We start from the raw sequence: 19,030 nt of genomic DNA, 5'->3' as shown, positions 1-19,030 counted from the left end.
CTGTGATTGGCTGGTAACCAGTTCAAGGTGTAACCTGCCTCATGCCCGTTGACAGCTGGGATTGGCTCCTGCACTCCCGCGACCCTTGTGAGGATAAGTGGCTAAGAAAATGGATGGATGGATGGATGAGCTAAAGAATCCCATAGCGGATCTGTTGTGATCAGGGTTAACAGTGTCCAGCCCCGGTATCCTTAAACTGCAGGATGTCGGAGGAAATTCAGCTACGAAGACTAAGAAGAGCAGGAAAGTGGATTCTACGGCAGAAGAATAGGAAAGCACACAGCCTACAATTGAGTGAGTGAGGTATTTTTAATGTTGGGACTATGACAGGGAAAGCTCAGGAGTTGGTTGACATGATTAGAAGAAAGGGTCATACGTTTTGCATCCAAGACAGCAGGTGGAAAGGCAGCAAGCAGAGAAGTTTAGGAGCAGGGTTTAAATTATTTTAGCATAGTGTATATGAGAAAAGAAATGGAGTCAATCGCGAGGCAGTTTTGGTTAATTGTGTGACGGCGTGCCCCCCCCCCCCAAAAAAAAAGACGTTAGACTATCATCCACCTCGTCGCTTGATTCAGGTGTGGCCAATATGTCAAACGCACATACATAATGGGTCAAATGAGTTTGATAACCCCTGGGTTAGTGTGATTAAGGAAAGAGATGGAAATGTGTTTGCGGGCCAGTAGTTTGCTAAAAATATGGAAAGAATACTTTAAGAGGTTTCTGTATTAAGAAAATAAGAGAAAAGGTAAAAGTAAAAGTGCCAAATGTGGTGGACCAGGAAGTGGTAATGATGAGTAAAGGGGAAGTTATAAAGAAACAAAAGAGGAAGAAAAGTGGAAAGGCAGTTGGTCCTGATGACATACTTTGGATGTATTTTGGAGAGGTGGCTGTGGAGTTTTTTGACCAACTTGTTCAACAGAATACTAGAAGATGCCTGAGGAATGGAGGGAAAGTGTGCTTGTTCAGAACAAAGGCAATGTACGTAGCCATGAGAACAAAAGAAAAAAGTTGGACGAGCCACACAATGAAGTTATGGGATAGAGTAGTGGAGGGTAGAGTGACTATGTGTTTGTGAGCAAAAGTATGGCTTCATGCCTAGACAGTCTTCCACAGATGCATTATTTGCCTTGAGGATCCTAATGAGAAAGTACATAGAAGGGCAGCCATTCTTTGTTTGTGGATCTAGAGAAAGCTTATGACAGAATACCAAGAGAAGAACTGTGGTACTGCATGAGGAAGTCAAGAGTGGCAGAGAAGTATATTAGAATAGAACAGGACAACCATGTGGGGAGCAGAAAAGTGCTGCGGTGTGCCATAGGTGTGTCACACTTACAGTTAAGGGGTTGTTCATGGTTTTGTCCTGCAGTTCCTTTAAGCAAACAGAGTTTATGTTGATGTCTTCATCTTGTGAGGTGTCATAGAGCAATGCCTCAGGCAAGTCATTGGGGTGAGGTGAACACAATATTTCCATCAGTAGAATCTTTCCGACCGCAAACTTCTCCAAAGTTGACAACACAGAGGGATGGGAACTGAATGCCTCTAAACCTGAGGAAAGATAGCAAACAGCAGCCAAGTGTCTTTCGGGCAAGTAAACCAGTTATATAATTACACTGAACAGCCAGACCATGACCATTTACACAATTTCATTTCCAACAAAAGAGCTGCAACAAATTTTACGTCTTTACAAATGTAATGTTTTTCTACTGGGACCGTCAGAGAGGTATTCATTTCACATATTTGTAGTTTGCAGGTTAGCACTGTGAGCATCATACTGAAAGCTTTAATATTTTCAACTCCCTTTTGTAGGTAAATGAGGTAGCAGGGCAGTTTTATGACAATAATTAAAGAAAAAAAAAGATTGCGATTAACTCTGACATTGTCAATGAAAATGTATCATTATCTGTACCGGCAGGATATGTGCACATGTAGTATACAGCTCTCATATTAGATATAGTCATACTGTGGTTGTGGTTGGTTGATTTCTATTAAAAAAAAAAAAAAAAACTCAATTTAAAGAGACATAGGTTCCTCCTTCCCTTGCCTGACATCAGATATACAATAGGATGTAAAATGTCATTTTGTGAGTGTACCTGCCAGCCTAATATTGGTGGCTTGGAAGGGCAGTGAAAGAAAGTCATTGTGCAAATCCAGGAGACTTTCTCTATGGGTCTCTAAACTGAAGCCATGGTCCAATAGGTAAACCTGATGGGAAGGAAAAAGAGCTTTTTCTTTGCAATGGCTTTACAATTGCTCCCCTAATTTGTTTATACAGTATGTACACTTTATAGAGACCACATGAAGTGGTTCTAAAATCTTGATCAGTCATTAATACAATTGACAGTGTAGTTCAAATCCCAGTAATAAAATAATCAAAAGGTCAACCAAACAGGTTACCGTGATATTGTTGTCAGTCACTTCAGTAACCTGAGCTCTAGTCAGTTCATTGTCATTCTCCCCTTTGGCTGCTACCAGCTGACGCACAACAAGCTTAGGGAGAGGCTGGATGGTTGAGTTTTTTTTATAGAAGGAAACCATAGCATTTTCCATTGCCTCCAGGGCTTCAGAATAGTCCTTGCCAACATACCTGTACAGGGGGAAACATAAAACATCTATGTTAAGATTACAGGTTAAACTGTTGGTTGGACTTTTGCATTGATGTTTTTTTAGATTTTAATTTAGTCTTCAAAGCAAAAAAAGAGCTGAGGACAGAAAGCTTCATATTGAGCTAAAACTTCAAAGGTCAACTAGCAACTTCAGTACAATCACTTGGAACAAAATTCTCAGTGTCACAGACCACCTTGTGCCTAATTGGTTGATAGGTAAAGGAATCAAAGTTTTATAGTATTTGGTTCTGTTACTTTCATTTTCAATATTCACTAGTCTCGTGTGCAGTTACCTTTCATGCCAAAATAGTGAGTTTCAGTGTGTACCCTTAAAAATAAAATAATCAAATGTTCATTTTAGTCAATGCTGTGGACTGCTAAGAAAACGTATGCTTATAATTTGGATATTTATTTAAACCATGCAAACTTTTTGGACCTATCCCCCTATGAGAATCAGAATCTTTTGGAACTGGAATTGAGACTGGAATCGCTCAAATTCAAATGATGCCCAACCCTACTAGTGATAGTAGTTACGTACTGTACGCAGGGGACAGATGCTCTGGAAGTACAACCATCAAAACTACAGATGGCTACAAAGAAGTTAAGTATAGATGACTACAAAGAAGTTAAATATTTTGAGGATTAATAAAAATAAAATGAAATAAAAATATATACAATCAGAACAGGCCCTTGGCCTGGACGGAATCCCTTTTGAAACATTTTTGCCAAAATACTTCCGCCTCTTACAGGAGCCCAAGTATTCACTTCAACTAGTCATCAGCATCAAAGACAATTTCACAAATAGACGATTCTATCAACTGGACAAAATCAAGAATATTCCCAATAAAAGCAAACAGGTTGACTCCTGCAGATCATATGATAGATTACCCTATTCTTATTGGAAATATTAAATATTTAGCAATTAATATCTCATCAACTCTTACAGCATTTACCAATCCAAATTACGCACCACTTCTGGGAAAAAAAACTGAGCTGACTTAACACTCTGCCAATGACTGCTAGTCGGGGACCTGACAGTCATAGTAACAGGGGGAGGTGAGTTTTTCCACTTAGTACCACGGCGGGGCTCCTGAGCTCGGGCTGTCAGATCCCACTATCCACACTCCTTCCCAACAAATCTGGGACATTCTCCCATCCTTTGGCTCGGACCAGGCAAATCGTGGGCCCTGGATGTTGTGGGGGAATTTCTCCTGGGGGGTATTGGGTCTCAAAGTCAGAGTGGCCAATTGTTGGAGCGCCTTGGACAGGCTAGCGGACCGTCCTGAGTACCTTGTTGTGAGACGTGTCCTGTCCACCGGGTTGCTATTGAGTGGACCTGTGGTCCCAGTCCTAGCCTGGATTGACTGGGTGGGGTCCTTAGCCTTCGTGTTGCAGGCACAGCAATTATAGGACATTCCTGTCAGACTTTATGCATGTACAACGGTGTGAATTAAGTTGCATGTGTCCATTGACACACACCCCTAGGATTATTTCACTGGGCATGGGACCACTCACTTATTGCGACAAATAACATATATGCAAATTGCTTGTGTATACCCCCATTTATATTCTTGCTCTATATATTTCTATAATTGACTTAAGTCAGTTCCACCACACTTCAGTATTTTCACCAGTTCACAACCCTTGTCCTGCATGCTTTTTCTCCTGTCCTATCTTGTCCCATCCTTCCCTTATATGGTGTACTGCTAAAGTTTCACGTAACATCCATATTTATTGTTTCCTTGTTGTGGATATGTAATGATTTACTTTATTCATTCTGTTTACAATTAGTGCTTTGTCTCCCTGCTCCTTCTGGAAACCCTTCTCTGTTCAACTGATGGACTCAATCGTTTATGATTTTCAATAAACTTTAATTAACCTACCAAGAAATCTTAGAGGAAGGTTAAAAACTCCATTGTGACACAGTTAAAAAAAATTCCGGCATTAAAGGGATGTATATTCTCCATTCTGCTTGATTGAACAGCCAAACAGGACACTAAGTAAATAGGTTTTCCTCCAATATTTCTAGGGTTCAACACGGGTTGTTAACTTTGTAACTTTGTTAATGCTTTATATCGGGGGTCACCAATCCTTTGAAAACTGAGCGTTTACATCTTCAGTACTAATAATTGATATGAGCTAACAGTTTGATAGAGATGAAGTAAAATGATCTTAAATCCTTATTAGGCACTGACTGAAATATTTTAAAATATTTCAAATATTCTAACTCAGTGTTGTTAGGATTAAAAAGAATTTTTTTTTCCCCAACAACAACAAAAAACTTTTCAAAGAAAAAAAAAAGCCATTCAAAAAATGAAGACATAAAAAATAATAAAAATAACAAAATAAATAAATCAACCTGAACAAATTACCATATTTGGTTGTTTGTCCAGGGCAGCACGGTGGAGCAACTGGTTAGAGCGTTGGCCTCACGCTTCTGAGGACCGGGCTTGAAATTCAGGCCCTGCCTGTGTGAGGTTTCTCTGGGGACTGCATTTTCCTCCCACATCACAACACCACCATGCATATTTGAAGGCTCAAAATTGCCCTTAGGTGTGATTGTGAGTGCGACTGTTGTCTGTCTCCATGTGGCCTGCGATTGGATGGCAACCAGTTCGGGGTGTACCCTGCCTCCTGCCTCATGATAGCTGGGATAGGCTCCAGCAATCCCGCGACCCGTTTGAGGATAAGCGGCTGAGAAAATAGATGGACGGGTTCCTTGTCCAGCAGTGGTAAACAAAATTGAACAAGTATATCTTGACAAAAAAAGAAAAACTCCTTTCAGGTATACATTACGTGTCACATTTAACACCACTAGGCCATTTTTTTTCCATGGTACCGACTGAAGCTGTTTGTTCATGCTCTTGCAAACCCTGCAGGCCACATTTGATCTAATAATGTGGACTTTGTTTCTGTTACAGTACTGGGAGGTCTGCCTCTTAGCATGTACGGGGCATAGAAGAGGGCCAGATAAAAATGGACAGCCTCAATTTGTGTGTGACTGGACTGGCTGAGGGACAACCAAAGTAGTGGTCAAGCTTTCAAGTGAAGATTATCTTATTATGGAGTTAAATGCAGCAGGCATCTGACCCCTGACACCCTTGAACACCTGGATTCAGAATATCTTCAGTGGCTGGCGTTTTGACGCAAGGCCTTTACAGCCCCGCTTGTACATTACGCAGGCCTTTGTGAGAGAGACATCAATTGCATATGCAGAAGCAGGTACTAGCTCCCTTTTGGACTTCATAGGGGTGTGGTAAAGGTGTACCAGCATGTCACTCTTATCAATACCCCATTGTTGGCAATATAACTCTTGTTGACAGCTGGACAGGTCACAAGCTTGTTCTTCTCAGTCTCACTGAGTGAGGAATTTGGCCCCACTCCTATGTCTGTTGACAGCAGAGTGACCACTTTGTTGTCCTTCCACGTGACCACCATCTGCCATCACATCTTGCAACATAGCCACAAGTTTCACAAGGGACCACATTTTTATCCATCTCTTTGCTGAACTTGAGTGAGGAATTTTTGTTTCTGCAGTCCCCATGTACCTGCATTTCTGGTCTTTGAGGGTTTCTACAAGTTCAAGGTTGGTAAAAAGTTCACAGCAATTATGGCTGAGGGGCCAAATATGGTACTAGTCAGGACAGTGACCATCTGCCTGGTCACACACAATTCTTATTGTTTTCCTGTTGCCAGGTGGCTGGTTGCATATTTACTGGTTCAGGTTCACCTCTGGGCTTGTGACGCTAGCTCCTCACTCATCGTCCTCAGTGTCAGTGTCCTAGAGTACCACCACTGCAGGCTGAATGCATTTCTTCTTGGCAGAGGGACTAATGTAACTTGGGCCTAAAATACCCTTGTTGTGGGTGGGTGGGACCTTATCTGGGTCTACCACATTTCCATCAGGGTTGTCTGACATGAGAGCAGTCACACTACTGTCGTAAAACATCCATGCTGAAACTTCCCATGGATTACACACAATATATCAATCATTTAAATGTCACAAACTAGAAAAAAAATACCATTGAAAATTGTTATTAGAAATAATAGTTTAGTGTCTCGGGCACATCTCCAAAAATGGACAAATGTAGCTTACTCTTGTTTTTCAGTCAACAAGTCATACGATCAAATATGGTGTCCATATTATTCATGTCAGAATTTAATTCATTTCACGAAGTCCTTAAGGGTCAAGTGTCGTCGAACGGATGACTTTTGGTATATTATTAATGAAAAACCCACAGCCAATATGGTCCCATGCGTTTTTTTCCACCACAAAACATGATTTTGACGTATACAGCTTTTTGTAACTCTCGCCATGAAAATCCTCTCAGGGATTTTGTTTTCGAGAAGAAGCAGAAAGTGACGTAAAGGACAGCGGCGCCCCCTTGTGGACTCGTTTGTTTCTATTAGTTTTACCTCCCGGAAGGTAGCTCATTGTTCCTTCGTGTTAGCCAAAATGCCGGCTCATTGCACTGCTGGACATTGCTTGAACACTCGGGAGAATGGAATTACCCTTCATCAGTTTGAAAGAGACCCTGTTCGTTGTGAAAAATGGATTGCACGGGTGCAGAGGACGAGAGCTTCGTGGGTTCCAAATAACAGGCAGGTGTGTATACAGCTACTAAAAAAAAAATAGTTTGGGGCGGACCACGTAATCGGTGTCTCTCATAACGTAGCAAAAGATCCGCGTGTGAAATGTGTTGATGTGCGCATACAGCTACAAAAAAAAAAAATAATAGTTTGGGGCGGACCACGTAATCGGTCTCTCTCATAACGTAACAAAAGATCCGCGTATGAAATGTGTCGATGTGCGCGTCGCCCAGACAACAATGTCTCACTCAGCCTGGTCTCGATAGTGTTCATCGCTTACAGCGGCGACTTTGAACATACCCCTAAAAGCAGCATAGCTCGGCTCCACCTCCTCCCTAATATGCCACTGGGCGCCGAAACTCAGGCACACCGCCTGAGGCGCCGCATTCGGCGGTCACAGCTTCTGCGAAGGCTGGGCGTCGGGCTTTGCGACGGGGGCGGCTCTGAAGAACCCAGCTGAGAATGCGTTACTTAGTCGCGTGCGCGCATAAAGCGCCCCGGCTCGACTGTGAGCACCCCCCTAAAGCAGCACCGCTCGGCTGTCATAAGCCACACCGGCTGGCTGCGATGAGCCGCGATGGCTCATCTCTGCCGCGGAAGTGGATCGGACGGGATGCAGTTTGGCCGTGATCGGATATCATCTGAATATGGCTCGAAACAATAGTGTAATATTGCCTTGAGGGCTCGAAACAATAGTGTAATATTGCCCTGGTAACTTCACTCGGTTGTGTGGTGTTGTCCTTTTCGAAAAGAGCTTCAGTGTCAGAAGGGGCGTCAGAAAAATCCGAATATCTGTTATTCTGCTTCAATAGTAACAGGCACTGCACGTTTTCAACGGAGGAAGTGACGATGACGTCAAGGACAGAAGATGCGACTAATATGGCAACCACTTGCATGTCAAGGGATATTCAATTGCGAATATGCAAAAAACTTTGTGCATGGATGACGCGCTCTCTGCTCACTTTTTTTTTTCTTTTCATATAGACATTGAAATGAATACTATGTATTTTGCATTACAATATCTATTTTAGAATGTTTATAGGGATGACAGTCCAACTTTAACAAACTCATGTCATTACTTAGTACAACTACTCAACTATAAAATCTGGGTTTCATCATCTTACTTATTCGTTATTTTCTTTTGTCGAAAAATGTGTAGAGAGTCAAGCAACATTTTAGCATTTTTTCCAAAAAAGGACAAAGGTGAATTCACATCAGGTCTCTTCTGATGGGTGATATTTCACAAGGCAGGATCTGTGATGAAGTGTCATGTCTTATAATTGGTCAAGTGAGGACCACAGGGTTCGAGACCTTACTATGGTCCAGCAAGGTGGCCATTTGTAGTGTGTAGAAATGGTCAAAAGTAGTCACTTGCCTGATAATGGGCTAATATCACTTTTTAAATATTAAGAAAAAGACATTCCTTTATGTGAATACAATCATGTAAATAATTTATTACAACCCTGTTGAGCATGTAATTGATATATTAAAGATAAGGATGTGAGACATACCTTATGGTGACTGCATTACTGGTTTTGGCATCAATAACCAACACAGAGGGATACTGCAATGAGGGATGAACTAAATTGGCTGGAATTCCAGGGCCAATAACGTCAATGCCAGATGGAAGGTGGTAGGTTCTGGTCTTCTGACTGCCTCTGCTGTCAGTTTCCTCCAGGTTTACTGTCATGGACTTATACAGGATGGCCTGATAACAACAAAAATACACAGACCTACATATGGTCAAAGTGCTCTCCAGACCAAATAGTTAAAAAAATAAAAAATAAAAAATAAAAAAAAAAATATCAGAAAATGAGAGAATACATGAACGTAGTGCTCAAAGGCCCTCTCAACCACTTACCTTGTTGCTGTTATTTGGAATAGGGTATTCCACTGTGCACAGGTCCGGAAGGAGAGAGAATCTATTCATAAAACGTTCAGGGAATGGGGTCTTGTATGTGTCCATGAAAAGTTTAGGTAACGCATGGACCCATAGCCCATTGCTATACTTTGATAGAAGCTCCTTTATTCTGTAACACACATCATCTGGCAAAAGGGCAGCACAGGACTTGACAGGACGAGAGCAAGAAACAGAGATCGAGAACAATGGAGACTTTTGTGATGGTAAATCTTCTAAGGAAATATTACAAGAAGAGTTTTTTTTTGAAGGAAATTTCTCTGTAGGATCCAAAGGTTGACCATTTGGTCTGAGGTTATGAGCAGTGACAACGTTAGGATTACTTGAAGTGACTGCAAAACGGTGGAACATCTTTTGTGGAGCAAACAAAGATGTGGCATCATCACTGGCCTGTGTAGCCAATCCGAGCGCAGAGTCGGATGGCGGTTTTATGGAGAAAACTGTAGGTTTTGGAACAGGGTTAACTGGAAAAGGCACTGAAGGAGACTTCTGTGAGGAAGTGAATGTAGATATAGTGCTCAAGTTGTTGGAGCATTTTGCAGGGCCATCAAGCAGGCCATTTCTGGGAGCAGTCAATGAAGGCAGAGGAGGGTAAACCAAGGAGTCCCCTTTGGTGCTGTATGATTTCTCTACCTGTGAAGATCAGAAGAGCAATAATAACATGCTGGAAAATACTTCACAATTACAACAAAATGAAAATTTTAGCAAAACGGACCACAAAGACAAATGTAACACTAAATACAGCTTAAGTAGCACAGGACTTTCTTACTCACTCACCACACAAATGTGTGTCCACTTTTCCAGATCTTTGAGAACCCGAGGATGGAGCTGCTGACTGAACAATTCACTGAAGACAGTTGGCAGTTTAGACATCCACAGCCCAAAGGGGTACTTCTTTAATAGCAGGTTTAACCTTCTTTGCACCACAATCTCATCATAGTCATACAGTCTTGACTGTGAGAAGGGAATTGCGAACAAAAATCACTTTTCTCGCAATTAAAAGGGTGAAACTTCAAAGAAAACTTTTCAATTATAATTGAATTCAACGTGTGACTTAATTTCTCCCTTCAGTGTACCTCTCTAACATTCAATCAAAATAGTATCGTGTAAAAGTAAAAATTGTCTGTTATGTTATGATCCATATGTACCCACTGCTGTGGCTTTGTAAGTGCACTGCAATCTGGTAAAGTTTTGTTCATTGGTCAAGTAAAATATATTAAATTCTAAATGTATACCAGTGTAATGTGAGTATACAAATTCCAAAACAGTTTTTTCCCCATCCTTTATTGTGGATGCAAAAATGTGAGTAGTAAAACCAATGCTAGTTCAGAGTATTTTCTGTACCTCAAAACAGTTTGTTCTGGAGACTTGTTCAGATGGATTTTCTGTGAAAGGTTAGGAATAAAATTAAAATAGTCATCTGAACACAATTTTTTTTTCTTGGAACAAAAAAAAATGTATTGCCATATTTTGTGAATAAAACAAAAACGTAACAAAGAAAAAAAAGAATGGTGATAAAGGCTGCAGACATTAACAGATGCTCGATCCAATGTGGTCGATAGTCGCGCTCCCTACTCCCTACTATTGTTTACGCTTTTGTTTTTCAGTCATCTTTGGACTCAAGTACACAAGAGATGACTTCCCAAACATCAGAGAGTCTTCCATAGAATTTTTTGAAACAACTCTCGCAAATTTGTTACAATTTGTTTCCCCCAGTTATTCACTGGGGCAGCGATGACAGCTTCTGCACTTCTGGGTATTCTAACTGCTCTAAATGCTATGAGACTTTGGATCCTTTTCACAGCTGAGTTAAAAGAAAAGGTTTGACACTGCCACAAAAAAAGGACAACCTACGGCTGCAAGGGACAATCAAAACTGGTGAACTGATTGTCAGCACCACCCTACCCACCCTTGAGGACTTGCACGGCACCTTAACTAGGACATGAGCGGGCAGGATCCTATCAGACCCTCCACATCCTGACTACCAGCTCTTCCAGCTCCTTCCCATAGATACAGTGAAGAAAATTAGTATTTGAACACCCTGCTATATTGCAAGTTCTCCCACTTACAAATCATGGAGGGGTCTGAAATTTTCACTGTAGGTGCATGTTCACTGTGAGGGAGATAATCTCTTCTTCCCCCCCATTCGGCTTGCCCCTTTAGGGGTCACCACTGCGTTTCATCTTTTTCCATCTAAGCCTATCTCGTGCATCTTCCTCTCGAACCCCCACTGTTCTCATGTCTTCCCTCACAACATCCATCAACCTTTTCTTTGGTCTTCCTCTCGCTCGTTTGCCTTGCAGCTCCATCCTAAGCACCCTCCTACCAATATACTCACTCTCTCACCTCTGGACATGTCCAAAGAATTGAAGTCTGCACTCTCAAACCTTGTCTCCAACACATCCAACTTTGGCCGTCCCTCTAATCCTATCCAACCTGCTCACTCCGAGCAAGAACGTCAACATCTTAATTTCTGCCCTTTCCAGTTATGGTACCTGTTGTCTCTTCAGTGCCACCGTCTCTAATCCGTACATCATGGACGGCCTCATCACAGTTTTGTAAAGTTTGCCCTTCATCCTAGCAGAGAATGTTCTGTCATATAACACACCAAACACCTTCCGCCATCTGTTCCAACCTGCTTGGACCCATTTCTTCACTTCCTTAACACACTCACCATTGCTCTGTTAACCCCAAGTATTTGAAGCCGTCCACCCTTGTTATCTCTTCTCCCGATAGCCTCACTATTCCCCCTCCACCCTTTTCATTGACACAAATATTCTGTTTTACTTTGGATAGTCTTCATTGCTCTCCTTTTCAGTGTTTGCCTCCATCTTTCCAATTGTTCTTCTAGCTGATCCTTGCTTTCACTGCATATCACAATATCATCTGCGAGCATCATGGTCCAAGGGGATTCCAGTCTCACCTCATCTCTCAGCCTATCCATTACAACAGCAAACAGGAAGGGGCTCAGAGCTGATCACTGATGCAGTCCCACCTTCACCTTAAATTCTTCTGTTACACCTACGGCACACCTCACCACTGTTCTGCTGCCCTTAGGCATGTTCTATACTTGTAAGTTTCTTTTGCTTGTCCCGTTAGGTGTCGCCACAGCGTGACATCAGAGATTAACGCTCATATTCGTTTGGCAGAGTTTTTACACTGGATGCCCTTCCTGACGCAACCCCTCTCCAGGAGTGGAGGCCCCAGTGGAATACAAACTCACGACCCTTGCTTTACCAAACAAATGCTCTAACCACTGAGCTATGGGGCCTCCATGTCCTGTACTCTTCTAACATATTTCTCCGCCACACCAGGCTTCCGGATGCAGTACCACTGTTTCTCTCTTGGTACTTATTCATATACTTTCTCTAGAGCCAAAAAGACACAATGTAGCTACTTCTGACCTTCTTTGTACCTTACAATTAGCATCCTCAAGGTAAATAATGCATCTGAACTACTCTTTCTAGGCATGAAACCATACTATTGTTAATAGTACTGACTTTGTGAGAGAGATAATCTAAAGAAAAATACAGAAACCACAATGTATGGTTTTTCTAACGATGTATTGTGTGATACAGCTGCAAATAAGTATTTGAACACCTGAAAAAAAACAATGTCATTATTTGGTACAGAAGCCTTTGTTTGCAGTTACAGAAGTCAAATGTTTCCTGTAGTTGTTCACTAGGTTTGCACAAACTTCAGGAAGGATTTTCTCAAGATCATACCGGTTTCTGGGCTGTTGCTGAGAAACACGGAGTAGCAGCTCCCTCCAAAGATTTTCTATTGGGTCTAGGTCTGGACACTGGCTAGGCCACACCAGAACCTTGATATGCTTCTTACGGAGCCACTCCTTGGTTTTCCTGGCTGTGTGCTTCGGCTCATTGTCATGTTGAAAGACCCAGCCACGACCGATCTTCAATGATCTGACTGAGGGAAAGAGGTTATTCCCCAAAATCTCACAATACATGGCCGCGGTCTACCTCTCCTTCATACAGTGCAGTCATCCTGTCCCATGTGCAGGAAAAACACCACCAAAGCATGATGCTACCACCCCCATGCTTCACAGTAGGGATGGTGTTCTTGGGTTGGAACTCACCGTTCGTCTTCCTCCAAACACGGTTAGTGGAATTACGACCAAAACGTTCTCACAATACATGGATTTCTCCTATGACTCCTGTATCATCCAAATGGTTATTGGCAAACTTAAGACGGACCTTGACATGTGCTGGGTTTAAGCAGGGTAACCTTCTGTGCCATGCATGAGTTCAAACCATGACGTCTTAGTGTATTACCAACAGTCACCTTGGAAACGGTGGTCCCAGCTCTTTTCAGGTCATTGATCAAATTCTGTCGTGTGGTCCTGGGCTGATTCCTCACCTTTCTAAGGATCATTGAGACCCCATGAGGTGATATCTTGCATGAGCCTCCAATCCGATTGAGATTGACCGTCATGTTTAGCTTCTTCTATTTTCTATTGATTGCTCCAACAGTGGACCTTTTTTCACCAAGCTGCTTGGCAATTTCTCCGTAGCCCTTTCCAGCCGTGTGGAGTTGTATAATTTTGTCTCTGGTCTCTTTGGACAGCTGTTTGGTCTAAGCCATGTTACAAGTTTGAGTCTTACTGATTATATGGGGTGGACAGATGTCTTTATGCAGCTAACGACCTCACACAGATGCATCTGATTTAGGATATGTGTAGGGGTGGTGGACTTTTAAAGGCGGACTAACAGGTCTTTGAGGGTCAGAATTCTAGCTGATAGACAGGTGTTCAAATACTTATTTGCAGCTGTATCACACAAATAAATCATTTTAAAAAAAGTCATACATTGTGATTTCTGGATTTTTCTTTGGATTATCTTTCTCACAGTGGACGTGCATCTATGATGAAAATTTCAGACTCCTCAATGATTTCTAAGTGGGAGAACTTGTAGGGTGTTCAAATACTTATTTTCTTCATTGTAAGCGCTACCCAACAATCTCCCGCAATTAATTTATTTAACAGCTAACTTACAATTCCACTACAACATGCTGCCAATTGTCTTCCTCGAGTTTGTTGTCACACCCTGCTTATATACGATAGACTATCGCACGACAAGTCACTTTCCAGTGCATACAGTACTTGAAGTCTTGAGACCCTTTGCACAAAGGTCATTGCACTGGGCTATTGCTCTAATGCGTATTCTAACTGCTCTAAATCCTATGACACTGGATCCTTTTCACAGCTGGATTAAATGACTGTCTACTGTTTTTCGTACTGTTGTACTAGGGCGGCTCCAACCACCAGAGACAAATTCTTTGTGTGTTGTTTACATACTTGGCCAATAAAGCTGATTCTGATTGTACCAACCTTTTGGTTCCTGGAGAATGACTACATTCTTGGGGCTGCAAAAACATAAATCTATTTAATGCCTTGCAAATTAATGCAAAAAAATAATAGTAAAGGGGGTCGCAAAGCATGCTAGGAGCGCTTCCAGCCTCCCAGCAACGCTACAGTATTGTAGGGCTCCAAGGATGCTTTGCGGCAATAATGATCTAAATAGCATTGAAAGTGCGTGGTTTGTCTAATATAGTTCTGTCATTGTTTTATTTTATTTGCTAGTTATGCTATTCAGTTTGCTGTGGTGTGATCATTTTAGTTTAGAGATGACATCATGATTGTGCATGACATGTTTACATATGACTTGCCTACACCTGACATTGTGTGGAGGAATATAACCTCGTTTTTCTGCAACTGTTCCTCACTGCTTTGTTAGCGCCTCAGTATAGTTTAAGATAGTGTATGTTTTACCAAGCCTACGCCCAATAATATGGTACACATTACATGTGTGTTAAATACAGATATAGCATGAGACTGTGCTTTTTAATATGGTATACCTTTTGGTCTGGAAAATACAGTAAGACCATTTCTGGGTGGTCGACCAGCCCCCCCAAAAAAATTCTAAATTGCAGTCTGAAAAAAATATAGCACTAAATCCAATACAAATTTTTTTTAGTATTTTGCACCGTGGCTTAGAACTATCAACAGATCAATACGGATGAAGAAGGACTGTTTCTATATCACCTGTCAGGGATAACAGATGGTTGAGGGGCAGAGTGTCTGTACTCCACTGGTGGGATGAAGCACTGGCCCCTCTGCCTGATAATTGTGGAGAACACTTGGTTATTAAGTATAAAAAAAAGCATTTGAAAAGGAAAAACAAATATGCCACATAAGAGACACCAATTAACACATTCCCTTAAAAAACAAAACAACTTTTGAATGCAGATGGCCCAAAAACAGCAGTACTGAATATACCTCATATCTCCTGAGGCACTGAAGCCTCTATAGCCACCATGGGGTAGAAATCGGCTTGTGGGCTTGAAAGTCCCACCAGCTGAAGGTTGCCTCAGAGAAGACATTGGGCACCCTACATGAATACAAGTACAAAGGGAGTTCAATTTTAAGTAGTAGAGTGCAACACCAGTTTTAGTGTTGTGTTCTATAGGTATGGCCTACCACGACGCATGTAAGGGTTAGAAGCTTTGCGTCTCATCCTGCAGTTAATGACTTGGGAACATCCTGATTTCATGGAACTCTTCTGTCGCGCCACCAGCTGGGCGATGTGTGCAGTCTCGCTACATATCGCAGCAAAGCATCTCAACTATAATTGGCAGAACAGTGGTTAGGGCATTGGCCTCATACTGTAATTCTGAGGACTGGGGTTCACATGCGGCCCTGGCTGTGTGGCGTTTGTATGTTCCCTCTGGCCTGCGTGTTTTCTCCAGGCACTACTGTTTCCTCCCACATCCCAAAAACAGGCACTAACTGGACACTCTAAATTGCCCTTAGGTATGATTGTGAGTGGGAATGGTTGGTTGTTTCTCTCTGCCCTGCGATTGGCTGGCAACCAGTTGAGGGCAAACCCTGTGTCCTGCTCCAAAATAGCTGGGATAGGCTGCGACACTACCGCGACCGCTTGTGAGGATAAGCGGCTTGGAAAATGAATGAATGAGTATTGAAATTACCAAAAATCTGAAAATGCTGATATTGTGTGACTGGGCGTGTGTGTATGCACAGTCAAAACTATAACAAGGCATCTGTAATTTACTGCATAATGTTCTCAAGTTATAAGTGAGTTGAAATATCTAGGTTTGGGCAGACCAAGTCCTGTCGTGTAGTCCTGGGTTTATTCCTGGTGTCTTTGGAAAGCTCTTTGGTCTTGGCCATGTTACACTTTTGAGTCTTACTGTTGGTATGGGGCGGACAGGTATTTTTATGCAGCTAATATCGCACACAGGTGCATCTGATTCAGGATAATACATGGAGTGGAGGTGGACATTTAAAGGCGAACGAACAGGTCTTTGTGGGTCAGAATTCTATCTGATAGACAGCTGTTCAAATACTTATTTGCAGCTGTATCACACAAATAAATAGTGAAAAAAATCATACATTGTGATTTCTGGATTTTTCTTAGATTATCTCTCTCACAGTTGACCTGCACCTACGATGAAAATTTCAGACCCCTCTATAATTTCTAAGTGGGAGAACTTGCAATATAGCAGGGTGTTCAAATACTTATTTTATTCACTGTACATGCTTTAGGAAGCTATAGATCCCCTACTGCTAGTTTTCAATGGATTGACAATAGATACCACCGTAAATTACGCTAGATTATAACAATACATCATGATGAAATAAAATGATTTAATTATATGAATACTTAGTTTTGAAATTGAATGTCTATTGACCTCTTTAAAAATGTCTGTTTCAGTGCAATGTTAATAAATGATGATGGCATTAGGTAACAACTACATACTCGGGTATAACAACTCAGTAAATTATTTTAAGGTCTTGAGACTCCATCTGTAATAACACCCGCAAGTTTATCTGTGGGCATGACTGATGGACCACACCCGTAACTTTATATCTGCGGGTATTACTGACCACACCCGTACATTTTTCAAATGTGAGTGACTAGAAACAACCGACCACACCCGTACATTTTTCAAATGTGGGTGACTAGAAACAACCCAATATAATTGCCATCAGGTATGCCTCATTGAAAAAAAAAAAAGGTACTTACATCTCCATTGTTGTAGTCTAGCCGCACCACCGAGGGTATGCTTCTGAGATAGTCTTCCAAATTGCTGAAGCCCAGTTTCTTCAGAGGGATATTCTCAAAACAGAGGGATCTATACTCCTCCTGCAGTCTGTGAATACTCACACCCTCCTTGCTGGACTGGAGTACAGCCCGCAACATTTTCTTGATAGACTCGCAGTCCGGCATCCTGGTTTAGATATTAAAAAATAGGATGGGACATTACAGTATCCAATATCACTTAAAGTAATTAGTCGGAAAATGGCTGTTGACTAGCGCACGGTGAACCCTGCCTATAATCCCATATCAGAGGGGGGTCTGCAGAGTACAGCTCATCCACAATGATGGAAGTCTAGATCAGAATTTATTTATTTATTACACTTGACTTGAGTATCTGCAGATACACAATCCCAATCCAATCGGAAAGTTCCTATTTGCGGTTCATTCGCTGTTGTCATCTATTGCCTTAATAATGTGTGCCACTGAGGTTATCCTTAGTAACCATCGCTATTAGTTTTAATTGGTGACTAACACACAACATCTAATAGGAATAGGAAGCTAAGCGGGGCTGGCCCTTGTTAGTACTTGGATGGGACATTGCATAGGAATACCAGGTGTTGTAAGCTTCTCTCCCCAGATAAATGCAGAGGGGTTGCGTCAGGAAGGGCATCTGGCGTAAAACTGTGCCAAAAAAATATGAGCTGACACGCTGTGGTGGTGACCCCTACCGGGACAAGCCGAAAAGGAAAAGAAGGAGACACAACAACGAGAACCGATGTTCTGATTTTTACTCAACAGTGCCATTGTGAAATGGGCTGTTTAATTCCTTACTTACTTCATCAACTTGCAGGGTAGTTGTTAGCTTTCAACCTAGCTCTTAGCTCGCAAACACAACAAAGATTTAACGATCCCTTAATGTCTCTGTTGTGTGAATGCAGACGCTGCACATGGAGCAAAGCTACGGAGTACGGGATGGAGCAAACACCGGCAAGAGGTTCCACCAGCATTCACCGAGCCCAGAATCTGCTCAATGTATAACCCGGCTCACTGAGTCCCAAAAAAGTAACCTTAACTTTATTTATCGAATAATAAAATCTATACACTAATTATCACCAGAGGCCTAGCTATAAATCTACTCCAGCTGTGGTTCAAACCAAGTAAACAAAACCTTTTTGGTATTCCAACATTTCAGTGGTGCTCCACAAGATAACACCACAAATTACATTGAAAAACCCATCCTAAATAAACGTACAAAAATCTTAAAATTTAAATATAAAAAATTCCACTTAGTGCAGTACGCCCCATCACTCGCTTGTAGAACCTACCACCTTTAGGTCCTTTCATGTGTAATCTTCAAGTTTACACATTGTAGCCGTTAGGAGGAAATATAGCTGACTCACAAAATATGCTACCTTCAGGTTGGCCTCACATTTTATACTGCCATCATATTGTTACGCACCATCAACACAACACAATCTCGATATGTTTAACTGCAAATTTCAGAAGCTGAAAAAAGCACAAGAAAATAAAAAATAAAAAAGGACATCTTTTTCACGCCACTACTTGAACCCACAACATTGCGACACTGTGTACGTTGGTGCCAATCCATTTGACAATATATTTGTACCTCAGAATTATCCTGACACTTTGAGACTTTAAAAAAAAATCGATTATCTACTCATAAGATTACTTGTAAATTACAATTGACCCCTCCGTGGATGTTGCGCAATCCGCTTCACTGACCAATCAGAGGCCAGAGATCTGCATAATCTCTGACTCAAATCTCAGACAACGCTGGCTGGATGGTCCAGAAAAGCTTCTGTTGGTGTTTTATCACGTAT

The 19,030-nt window shown here is 41.7% G+C and overlaps 1 protein-coding gene across 5 annotated transcripts in view; it reads right to left on the bottom strand.

Moving 5' to 3' along the window:
• Positions 1 to 19,030, bottom strand: part of tdrd7a (tudor domain containing 7 a) — a 46,209-nt gene that overhangs the window by 22,465 nt on the left and 4,714 nt on the right. For all 5 annotated transcript variants that reach the window (XR_009796400.1, XM_061829878.1, XM_061829876.1 and 2 more), the window contains 12 exons: positions 17,175 to 17,379; positions 15,608 to 15,752; positions 15,407 to 15,518; positions 15,173 to 15,247; positions 14,459 to 14,493; positions 10,456 to 10,496; positions 9,889 to 10,065; positions 9,055 to 9,744; positions 8,705 to 8,901; positions 2,395 to 2,584; positions 2,091 to 2,202; positions 1,334 to 1,545 (listed from right to left, as the gene is read on the bottom strand). Coding sequence is in view for 4 of the 5 variants with exons in the window: in XM_061829876.1 (XP_061685860.1) it covers positions 1,334 to 1,545; positions 2,091 to 2,202; positions 2,395 to 2,584; positions 8,705 to 8,901; positions 9,055 to 9,744; positions 9,889 to 10,065; positions 10,456 to 10,496; positions 14,459 to 14,493; positions 15,173 to 15,247; positions 15,407 to 15,518; positions 15,608 to 15,752; positions 17,175 to 17,379 (2,191 nt within the window). In the remaining variant the exon portion in view is untranslated. The remainder of the gene's footprint in view (positions 1 to 1,333; positions 1,546 to 2,090; positions 2,203 to 2,394; positions 2,585 to 8,704; positions 8,902 to 9,054; positions 9,745 to 9,888; positions 10,066 to 10,455; positions 10,497 to 14,458; positions 14,494 to 15,172; positions 15,248 to 15,406; positions 15,519 to 15,607; positions 15,753 to 17,174; positions 17,380 to 19,030) is intronic.

The sequence above is a fragment of the Syngnathoides biaculeatus genome, chromosome 9 (assembly GCF_019802595.1).
Source record: "Syngnathoides biaculeatus isolate LvHL_M chromosome 9, ASM1980259v1, whole genome shotgun sequence".
Classification (NCBI taxonomy): Eukaryota; Metazoa; Chordata; class Actinopteri; order Syngnathiformes; family Syngnathidae; genus Syngnathoides; species Syngnathoides biaculeatus.
Note: the sequence above shows the minus strand (reverse complement) of the source record. Positions and strands in the feature narration are given on the sequence as shown.